Below are 12,111 nucleotides of genomic sequence, written 5' to 3'. Positions count from 1 at the left end.
GGTTTTAATGTTGTGGCTCATCAGTGCATGAAGCAAACAGTGATCCGTTGCCAGTTAACCTACTCATGTATAAGATGTTCTACCAGCATTACATAATATTACCATAACTTTATTATTACTTTTCTTCCTTCTGTCACAACTTTTTTGGAAGATATCGGATGCATCAAACTCAAAATGTTTCAAAAGAAGAGAAATAAATAAGCAATATCATTTTTTAACTTTCAACATTTGGTATTCTGTCTTCAAACTATTTTTGTTGCATTCGCATTTTCGATTATGTTATTATATATCATTATACAGCAACCAAACTTAGTAATGTGGTGTTCAAGGATGGAAGCATCTAAACCTACCAACCTATCTGGAAGATTAAGAAAAATAGCAAAGGTATGAGGCAAAATGGGTTCTGGAATTCAACAATTTTCACGTAAGGGAGGGACCCTTAAAACACAGTTCTGTGCCACAGTGCTCCGACATCTACAGAACAATTTGAGATATGTATTCCATCCTCACCATGTAAATCCCACCAAAAAGAGCAGCCATGAATTTGCTAAGGAGAGCAGCGCAGAGACTGGCAACATGAACGAAGGGTCCCTGTGGAGGAGGACGGAGAGAGACGTCAGTTACAAATGAAAGCGAACTGAAACACAGAGGAGAGCTTCTGCATTCATGATGAGAGACATCATCAAAAACAAGATTAAACCCTGCTCAAATAAGGAATACTTTATCACACCCCGCAAGGGATACGTAACAGCTATTACCAGTAAATCATGTTATTGTTGTCACAGTAAAGCCTTTAATGAGACCTGAGGAAGAAGGGCTAAGTTCCTGGTTAAAGTTCCAGAAAAAAAATCAAGCTCTTGTTATTTGTGATTTTAAAAGTCAGGCAGCCCGTGATGAGAAATGATAAAGAGAAGATCCTTCTACCTCTTTTCCCAGAGGCATCCCACTGCCCAGAGCGCAGGTTAGTCCGATGACTTTGGCCACAAAGGTTTTGAAAGTCAGATACTCCTTAAGCACCACCCCCCTGAGTATTGTCTTCATTTCGGGAATACCTGAGCCTGAGAAGGGGAAAAGAGAGAAAGAAATGCCAGGTGGGATGATAGAGTGCACAGAAAAGATAAGTTGAAAGAAAGCAATTACAGAGACTGGGACGCGAGGAATAAATGAGGAGCAAGGGGAGGGGTGAGGTGGGAGGGCTGATTGATATTCATACAGTTTTGTGTATGTACATCTCATCACAGGTATATAAAAGGACGTCCAGCAGATGTCCTTGGAGCTCTCGTTGTACAGTTCAAAGCCAATGGCATTATTCAAACACAGAGAAATGACCATGAATTTGTGAAATTAATACATATGTTGCATAATTTCCATATAAGTCTTACCCACAGCCTGAGGTGCCAGTATCTGTGTGAACCCTGCTGAGAAAGTGATGAGTACCACGGGGTAGGTCACCCAGGCGATGTACTGCAGAAGCATGTTACTGTCCAGTCCACCATACATCCACTTCTGTGCTGCACATGTACACACGTAAGCAACTTCATCTCAGTATATATCAGATAACTTTGACAATCAGTCTCTCTACTTCTTGCGCTCTTTGACCTTCTCTATCTTAGTTTTTATTTTTCCACCTTTGGCATCTTTGTGGCCTCTGCCTGATGATGCTCAATGCCTGAAAGGAACGTGTGCTCTTATAATGCATCACAACCTATTTCAGGGGACTGTGAGTAATTAACAGACCTGTAAACAACAGGCTGATATTCAGTAAATTCATTTTAACATAGTTAAATAGTTCGGAAGCTTTGACCACCATGAGTGAAATAACTTTCTGGGATGATAACATTCCATGTGTTGGCACTGCCTGGTTAGTTAAGTGGGAAATAATGGAGATGGATCTGAGCTTATAAAACCAAGGTCCAGCAGAACTGCTTTAACTCTGCATTGGTCACACATGTACACTCAATTTGAGTTGATTTGAACTCAGAGTTCATTCTTAAGGTCAGAATTTGCTGTCGGAACAGGTTGATGGAAGCTTTCCTTCCAGAGCAAAGATAGGGATAGTATTTAAATGAATCCCACAGAGTGGATTACTGAAATTGAATAATGCATAATGCAATTTTACTGCCTCTGTGACATTAGTAACTCCTTCTAACCTCTTCCTTTCTACTGTTTTTTGCTCCCTGTCTCTTTCCTACCTTCTTGGCAGAAGGCGATGGCGTAGTCCATGACCCAGCTGACCAGAGCCATAAGCAGCCCCAGCAGAATGAGGAAGATCCAGTCCTCCCCCACCCGAGAGATCAGGAACTTCTGGCAGCGAGATGCGCACACTGAGGGCACAGAGAAAAAAAGAAAAACTTGCATCTCTGAATAAAATCTCTTGAAGGTTTGCTGGGACTGCAGAGAGACACTTGTTTTGTCTATGAATCAGATAAGCTGCAGTGTCGAAAAAGAACCGAGAAGAAGAGAAGCTCAGACAGAAGCAGGAAATGAACGCAAGAAGTCCGGCATGCTCACTTGTAAAGCGCATCTCAAACAAAAGAAACACATTGTGATATTAAGAAGGAAAAATAGAAACTTAAAAGGTTTTAAAACTGGTAAAATCCTTGGCTGAACTATGTAATGTGTACCTTTAACTGCAACAAAACAAAATGAACCCATTTGAGAACTGATTAAATGGATGTGCTCTTAAAAGCAGTCTAACATTTAAGCTCCCTCCAGAGCATCACATATTTCACTAAAAAATTTAAACAAATACAGTATACTTGCGCATTATCATTCATTTAAGAATTCATTATTTTATGAGAGTTAAAATGTCCAATTTGAACAAAAGCTTAGTGAATGTAAGTATGTGTTGCAGATAATACGTTTCAGAGGAATCACCAGCACACTGATGGGAAGGAGTGCATCAAGCAACTCACACCATTATGACCTGTGGGACAAACGTAGGTAATGCATTTCAAGTAGAATTTTATTATTATTTTTTTTTTTAGAGCGCCTGCAGCCACTATAAAGGCACATGTGAAAGCCAAGTTCATTTTTATGCAGGGGTGTGAATACTGCAGCTCGATTAACACAGCGAGACATACAACCATGCATACTCACTCCAACGGCTTTTTAACCCAACATGCATGTTTTTGATAGGTGGTTTAAGTTTTGGATGATCAAAAAAAAAAAAAAAAAAAAAGTCAGAAAAAGCAGTAATTAATAAACCAGTTAACAGACCGTTAATGGTTTTTCTTGCAATTATTTCAACCTTATTGGATATTCATTTTGGAACTGCTGCACTCGCATCAACCTGAATGCTGTAGTAACATCTATAAACACACTGGAAGCTGACACAGAGCATCAAACATCAAAGGATGTGCTCCACATCACATTTTATTATGACAAAAGGAAAAATACAGAACACCGAGATCAAAGAGATAACTCCCATGCCAAAAGGGTAAAAGCATTCAGTCTGACATGAAACTAAAGAATTATAAGGAATGAAGAACCACTATGAGTAGAGTGAACACAGACCTCCATTTATCAGGCGGTGAGCAGTAAAAGAAAACAATAAAGTAGATTTATATGTTGGGAATTTGATGAGGGTGAGAGCATCACTTTATCTACATCCACTTTGAACACATTGATATAGTGACAAAACAAAGCTAGGTCATGGTTATAAATTCTACTATTACATTTTAATCCACAACTCTGAGCTAGGTCAGCTAAAAGAAGCATCATTGGACTAATTTCTTCTCCCCGTCTGTGGACACTGCCAAAGCCTGAAATTCACTCCAATATCCAGAGCATTCATAGATGTGCCTGTCCCCAGAGAAGGTTTAAAAAAAAAATTTAAAAAAAGTTGACTTTGTCGTGGACAAAATGAATAGATTCAAGAAAGACAAAAAAAAAAAAGAGCAACAGGTTGGTGATAATGCAGACAGTAACACAGACACATTGAATAGCAGGGAAAAAAAGGATAAACATTTATAATGAACAAAGTTTCTTGCGGTAAACAAATCCCAGTCGAAGACCTAATCTATCAAAGAAATACAGAAAATCTTTCTAATAACAAATCTTTGTTACTATAAATAGATAAAAAAGTCCTCGTTCCACTTACTTTGAGGCCCGTGTAGCCTACACTGATCAGCCATAACATTATGACAACTTGCCTAATAATAAGCAGGTACTCCGCGTGCACCAATAAGAGCTTTGACCAGATAGAGGATGGATTAAAAAAAATATATAAAAATCCTAGGGTGTCCTGGAGTGTCTGGTCCTGGTGCATTAGCAACAGATCCTTTGGGCAAAGTGGGTTGTGTCAAAAATGCCATCAAGTTGGTATCTAGTCTGTTGGAAAAAAATTTTTTTTGCCACTTCTAAGCAGTAGTTGGGGCCAACTATTCTTCTGTTGTGGGAGATTGCTACTGTAGGGGAATGCTGTAGCCAAAATGGGGAGTGAAAAGCCTGCAGAAAATAATTTAGTGACAAGTGTCATAATAACATCCATGTGAATGGCAGAATGCAGGTTTTCCCAGCAGAAACTTGCATTGTAAAAAGATGTGCATTTTTTTTCTCACTTTACCCGTCAGTGGTTTTTAAAGTTTTGGCTGATGTATGGCATAATTACTGTAGTGCAACACATGAGAATTACACTTAAAATTTAATTTCAACAGCATTTACTCCTCTTTGAATAATGTTGGTCTAAACAGCAGAACTCAGCTGGTTTAGGTTATGATATGCCTTCCCAAATTTAACAAATATATTATAAACATGTTCATTTATGAGATAAAAATAGATATGTCCCCTTTTAATGGTATTACTTAGTTTAACTTTATTGTACTTATGGAGAGCTCCAAAAAGCTTAGATTAATAACTCCATATAAAACTCAATAACTGCATATCATTTTACTGAAATCACAGACACATTATAGCCTTTGCTACTTTGGGCATGCATTCCTTTTTTATAGAATACGGTACAAGGCTTGAACCACCACTCTACATATTTTGTTTCCAAGGAACAGGACTTTCCTAAAATATTTGCAAGACTTTTAGAAAGAATGGAGAACTGTTGGTCCAGATTACTTTAAACATTTTTCTTTGGAAATTATCTGCTTTTTAACAAAAGTTTGTGTCCTGTCCTTATTGCCGACTATTTTCAGAAGAACTATTTATTTATTCATTTTTGGTTCCGTTTCTCTTTGCCACTTAATAAAGACCTATGAATCATTCAGGCATAAAAAAAACCCCTCCTGATAAACCAGAGTAGAGATTTTACATAAACAACTCAGAAAGAAATACATTTCAAATTATATCTACAGGCAATTTTGCATCCTGTCGCAAAGACACAGAAATCCATCCCATTTCTTTAATTCCATATACCAAAATGCCAAAGGTAACACAGTTTGACTAGCCTAGAATAGTATTTTTTGCATCAACAAGATGATTTCCAAAGAGCTATTAGATGAAAACGTGGCATATCTTGGCATGGTGTACAGTGTGTCCTTAAAATAATTGAGAATAATAAACAAATTGAGGACAAAAGCAGAAGTGGCAGGCTTAAAAAAAATATCTACAGCAAATTAAAATGATCCGAAAGTGATGTCCTTAAGTAATAGGAAAAATTCAGCAAAGACCTGACACGGGACCCGAGATATGCTTATTAAAGGAGTGTGGGATCATCTCGACAGAGTATGGAACACAAGGCAGCCATCATCCAAAGAGCCACCTCTGGTCGCCGGGGGGGCTCTGCCCGATGCTTGTCGGGGCTCTGTCCGGGGGCTTTCTCTGCTGTCTTCTGGGGGGATGCGTGGTTGTCCCTATGGTGGGCTTCCCGGGTTCTGTGCTCCTTGGGGGCTGTTGGTGGCCCTCTCGGCCTGCTTCTGATTGCTGGGGGGGTGGGGATTGTGGCCCTATACACTGATATTTAAGGTTATTATGTGGGACCATCTATGTGTATTGCATGTTCATGCACACACACACACACACACACACACACACACACACACACACACACACACACACACACACACACACACACACACACACACACACACACTCATTAGCCCAGTAGCATGCTCACTAAGCAGTTGTTGTGCTGTCCTGTGGTTTTAGGTCACCTGTGTATTGCTGCTGCTTGTGCTTTTTTATTTGTTTGTTTGTGTGTTTGTTCTCTGCTTGTCTGCTTCCAGGTGCTCCTGGTGCTTCTAAGGCTGGATTCCCCACGAAAGCCGTGAATTGTCTTCAGTTTTGTTTTTACAGGTGTAGCAGCTTGTTGTCGGATTTTTCATTGTTTTTTATGTTTGTCTCTTCATGTTTCTGTTCTTTTTTTCTCTTCTTCGCTCTCCTTCTCTCTCTGTCCCCCGGTCCGGTTCAGCACTATTATCACATCATGTTAAATATTGTAACAAAAACAAATAAATAAAAATGAGGAGTTGATGGGCATCAAGGGGAGCTTTACATTCATAAAGCTTCCCTTGGCATAGCAAAAGTGTTTAGCATAAACGGTATTCAGATTACAATTCTGCTGCCATAATGCTGGACAGGACAAGGGTAAAAAAACAAAACAAAAAAAACAAAGAGCTTTGAAATATCCTTCAAGAAGCCTGCTGAACAATTCCTGAAGAATACTTAAACAAATTACAAGAAAGCTAGTTTAAGAGGGTTCAGACTGTGTTGATGATCAAAGGTGGTCCGATCAAATATTGACTTTCCATCTCATTAGAATTGTAAAAACTCAGTTTTTGACTTGTACACAAACATAATTAATCCATTTATGTTTGTACAAATTTCAATAAATGAATTACTGCTCCTGTTTTTTCCTGGCAATGTATAAAGCAATAAAGGTTGGCTGACTACTTTAGCACAGTATTGCATTATGCCAGAAATGTTTATAATTACGGTAGATGAGATGTAAAAAAAATAAAATAAAAAAATCCCACTGCAGCTGTCTTTCTGGTGCAGGAGTTGTGCCACAACTGGATGCGGAGTCTGCCGAGGGAAATGTGACAAAACTGTGTGCATGACAGGCAAAGTTGCCCAGCAGCCAGACCACCTGCTGCATGAGGAGCTGCCAGCACAGAATGTACACATGTACATATGATACACGTGCAAGCACTCATGTGCAGACAGACTACTTATACACATGTACAAGACATCAGTTCAATGGAAGAAAAATATTTGTGAAAATAAATTAAAGTGATCTTATTTTTCCTAGATGTGTGGTTTTTACTTCACTGAATATTCACTTGTGAGAGAGGCTGGAAGAATTCCCACAGCTTCTGTTTCTATTCTTTTCACACACACACACACACACACACACACACATTTGTATGTCTGTCGTTGAGAGGACACTTATTGGCATGAAGCATTCCTTAGCTCCCAAACATTAACCATCATAACTAACTGCCTGAGCTCATCCATATTCCTAACACTACCCTAAACCTGATTCGAATGTTAACCCTAAAACTACATCTTAATCTTCACACAGACCTTTGAAGGGCTCCGAGGACCAAGTGAGGCTGTTTAAAAATGTCCTCACATGGGTCCTCATGAAGATAGTTGTACAAGCACACACACACACACGCTGTCTGCCACCTGCATAGTCACATACTTCCGTGTGCATCTTGGCTTGCACTCACATCCGCAGACTCAGTGGCGTTCACAGATGTCTTCTGCTGATCCCTTAATAAAGATCACACCCAACGCCAGTCATTTTTTCCATTTCTCTTTGTCCTGCATTGCATCACCGGACAGCAATATTGCTTTAATTGTGAGTAATAAATAATGTAAATGGGGCTCTTTCACCTTTGGAGAGTATATTTAGAGATATACAGCGACTGAATGCACTGTAAAACAAACTACACCGAGGCTGAACCAGAGATTTGAGTCACAGCAGCCATAAATCCCTGCAGATTCCCTCCGTGAATCAAAATAAACACAGTGAGGCAGTACATGTTTTTAGCACTCCATCATGACCAGCAGCACAGCCTTTAGCTGCATGCGTAGGTTGCCTTGTTCAAAGGCTGTAGTTGCGGATCTGAGGCAATTCACTCACACTCAAAGTCCATCACCCACAGAGATGCTGTTCCCACACAGATACAGGAAAACACTGAAACTCCCACTTCCACCAAATCTGAAGGAAGCATCTCTCTGTGCGCATTACCTAAGAGGACAGAGGCTGGCCAGCCTGAGCATCTCTAAAAATACAAACACTTCTTGATCTACGAGCGCACACTGCAGACAGGGAGCACACAAATCTCCAACTGCTGTTCTGAGAGGGATTGTTTTAAATGGCTTCCATTACAGAAAGCAAGTGAGGCTGAGCTGATGTAGTTTAGCTTTCACCTTTGGTGCAGTCTGTTGTGCTTTAATCAGACCACTATAGTCACAAGGGCAAAAAGGCAGCGATTGATCTTCGAAAGCAATCCAGCTGGCTCAGTTGTGCAAACACAACCTCAACAATGGACTTGTAGATGTGAAAACAAACACCTTCTTTGCAATGAAATGAGTTAAAACCAGGGGAATGGCAATTGCAAGTAATTTCTAGCAATTTGGGGGGATGTAAACTGCAGTATTATGACACCATGCTGTTGCATTATCTACACAAATAGAATTTAAGCACCTAAAGGATATAATATTATATTATATCATATTATAAATGATGCCAACGTTTAAGTGCCAAAAACAGCAGTTCTTTGAATGCCCATTTGGAGCCAACTTAAAACTGATTCTGTCCTGATTATGACCCCCATATTACACTATCTGACTAGTGCAACAATACTTTTGGTCTCTGTAGCTAAACTCATTCATGACAACTGCATCAGGGGATTTTTCTTTATATAAAACTGATCACCAACTTTAAATTGTATTATGCTTAAAGTCGCTTAAGTGTAATCAACAGTTGTTCACCAGCATGCTGGTGAACAAGTTTTACGCTCAACAGAAACTCTGTTGAGCGTAAACTTGGAGTGGACATGAGATTGCAAATTTGTGGTGTGTGATCCAAATGAACATGAAAAAAATCATTTCCAAACTCTGAGCAGGAGAGCTCAACTGGAATGCCTCAACACGTTAGATTTCCAATTTGGAAAGTCAGAGCAATCTCACCATCCCTGACCTTAGCGTCCAACATGTGTGCCCAGTGACACCTACAGTTATAGACTGTATTTTTCATTTCTATCAGTTTGTGTCTCATTAAATCAGTTGCACAAACAATACTGACAAGCCTATATCAACAAATATATGACAACGGTGTCTGTATACACAAAATACGGTTTAATGCGGTTATCCATTGGTATTCTATTAGTTGTTAGCTTAGTCAGTAAGCACAATTCTACTTTTCTGACTTACAACTAGAATGGATCGCCTTGTGTGGGACATAACTCCCAGCTCCAAATTTAAACATCAGAGGTCCAATGTTTGATTTTTTTTTTCTTCTTTATTACCGGTGAAAGTGAATCTATATTATGTAGAAATTCTAATTATAACAGGCATGTGGGAATTTTTCATCAATTGACAAGCACTTCTGCAGAAAGTGGGTCAGATTTACAATTTTTGCCAAATTTATCAAGACAAAATTAGGGGTTAATAAAAATGGGTCATGTAAATGCCAAATACTTATAGGAACTCTGCACTTGGTCTGCAAGGCTCGGGTTAGTTTAACACATTTCTTAAGGATTTTCATTCAGATGCAGACACCAAATAATCAGTTAAAACACATGAAAAAAAGATGCATTTTAGATATATTTTTTAAATCTGCAGCTCAAAAAGCATCTGCTTAATAGGTATTACCTTACTTCTGTGGACATTTCTCTGCAGTTTCAAAGTCATGTAGTGGATGGTATAATATAGCAAAACTAGATGAAAATGTCACATGCTGCAATTTTTTAAAAATACAAATTTGGGATGTCGGACCAGCAAACTAATCCTAAACAAATGCCAATACAAAACATAATCAGATGTGTAAATCATGCAATAATGTAACATCTTAAGTAATATCAAAGAATCCATGAAAATGCCTCCAAATTAATTTGGGGCCTAAAATATAAAAAAATAAATAAATAAATAGTTTGCTCATCCAGCCCAGTGTCATGGGAAAACATGGCAAGAGTCAAAGAGAAAACCTTGAATTGGTGCTGATGACCACAACTTCTGCATTTTTGTTGTACCAATTAGCTCAACTTCCATAGTAATGTATTTTAGTAGGATGCCTGGTTTGCGCGTCCAGCACATTTTGTCCAGGTATCGAGGGGGCGGGACTCAGCAGCCACTAATCCAGGAAAAGGATATTCGATGAGACATCAAATATATGGTCCGATGTTTTCCTAACCTTATTCATGTAGTTTGTAATGTGCAAAACAACATGAAAACAGAATCCTGAATTTGCATTTTCAAGTAAAGTGACTTTACCACATTAGTGGTTGTTATGGGAAGTAAACTAGGTGTTTGGTTCAACAGTCTTGTTCGTAACTCTCTCCATCAACACCTACCTTGAAATATGGATTTTTTTTTTCCCAATTGTTAAAAAGGATTAAGCAGTTGTTTCATGAGTATGTGACAAAACGAGGTGACCCCATGTTCCATGTTGGAGTTATTTTCGTGTCCACCAACATGTTTAGCAGTGAGTTTAGCAGTTGGCGCATCACTGCACCTTTTGCAGTGTGTTCTGACTCATGTTTTGGAGCCCATATCTGACAAAAATCCAAACAAAACTTTGCCAAAGTACATCTAGGTCTCCATATGCAAAATGATAGATATGAACATTTCTCGGTACATTTTTGAAAGATACAAAGTGGCTTTAACTTTATAAATCATTCTCCTATGACTCCTATATCAAATAGGATAATTTTCTACTGAAAAAAAGAAAGAAAATAAAGTGTTTTAGATAAGCCGAGAGAAGGAATTCCTGCACAACAAAAAAAAAGGGCAAAAGAACAGGTTTTTTTAACTGTATAGAACATATTTAGACTTTACTCATGTGACCTTTTAGCAATCACCAATGCTGTATATCAACCGATCTATCATAATAGCTGGCAAATGATATTATTCTTAAAATGATTCAGACATAATCACCCACTTGCACACAAACACGTTTTCCTCTCTCAGAAAGATCATGGGGGTTTCATCTAGCCGAGCTCTAAAATATCCTAGATATCCATCTTTATGACTTATCCACCAAATCAATACAAGGCAGGGTAGGGGGGTTTAATTTGTGGAGCACATAGCATTGAAAAATGAAAAACACAACGTGTCTTTCCAGAAACAACGCGTTGGTTGTTGAAGACACAAACACACACTCATCCAGTCTGTCACTTCGTTATTGTTGGATACATCAGACTGAAGTAAAACTCCCTTGTGGTGCCACTCCCTTATCTGCAGTCATCTGAGATGGCTGGACATAAAAATAATCTGACAGTTCAGATCATAGTTCAGCTCACACAAGCAAAAAATAAACACACAAAGCAAAGGAAACCTTTCCACACACACACACCTGCCAGCGAACAAACTGCAGACCACTGGCAGCCAGCAGAGGGGGCCATCTTTTTACACTGGGGCGATCTTTGTTGGCTGGAGGTCATTGCTCAGATCAGTCACATTTAATCTTGTTCACATCCTCTCCTACTCCCTTGTGTCAGGTAGCTGCTCTGCTGTACTTTAATATGTCAATGTTTTCACACAACTTGCATGTCGACTGGAGCTCTGCAATCTGCTACAAAATGCTGCTTCAGGGCTTCTCACACTTGCACGCACCAGTGCACTAGTGTGACCTTCAGGATATGTCTGGGCATTACTCTCCTTGCACATTTTGTCCCTGGAAGCACAGTCCGAGTAAGGTTTAGGGCTTGTTGAGTGATTATCACTTACGCTGGCACTTTGCACAGGAATCTTTCTCATAATCCAGCAGATCTCCAGCACGACTTCGAACGCTGGTGTTCCTCCGCAGTCCACCGCCATCCCGCACCGCTCCATCTCGTAGCCGTGCTGCCTCCTCCTTGGCATACACACCCAACTCCTGGGTGTACCGCCCATACATCTGTGTATACCAAAAGAAGAAAAGAAAAAGTTAAAAAAAAAGCTTTTATGCAGGTATAATAGAGGTGGGAGGCAGTGTGATTCAGCAAGTTCTCC

At 39.3% G+C, this 12,111-nt stretch overlaps 1 protein-coding gene across 5 annotated transcripts in view; it reads right to left on the bottom strand.

Moving 5' to 3' along the window:
* The window catches only part of clcn2a (chloride channel, voltage-sensitive 2a), a 47,777-nt gene that overhangs the window by 14,327 nt on the left and 21,339 nt on the right, over positions 1-12,111 (bottom strand). For all 5 annotated transcript variants that reach the window (XM_075483395.1, XM_075483391.1, XM_075483392.1 and 2 more), the window contains exons 2-6: positions 11,848-12,016; positions 2,193-2,324; positions 1,383-1,511; positions 925-1,058; positions 511-591 (exon numbers count right to left, since the gene is read on the bottom strand). In XM_075483395.1, the coding sequence (XP_075339510.1) occupies positions 511-591; positions 925-1,058; positions 1,383-1,511; positions 2,193-2,324; positions 11,848-12,016 (645 nt within the window). The remainder of the gene's footprint in view (positions 1-510; positions 592-924; positions 1,059-1,382; positions 1,512-2,192; positions 2,325-11,847; positions 12,017-12,111) is intronic.

Source organism: Odontesthes bonariensis, chromosome 14 (assembly GCF_027942865.1).
Source record: "Odontesthes bonariensis isolate fOdoBon6 chromosome 14, fOdoBon6.hap1, whole genome shotgun sequence".
In the NCBI taxonomy this organism is placed as follows: domain Eukaryota; kingdom Metazoa; phylum Chordata; class Actinopteri; order Atheriniformes; family Atherinopsidae; genus Odontesthes; species Odontesthes bonariensis.
The sequence above is the reverse complement of the archived record's forward strand: the minus strand, read 5'-3'. Positions and strand labels throughout refer to the sequence as shown.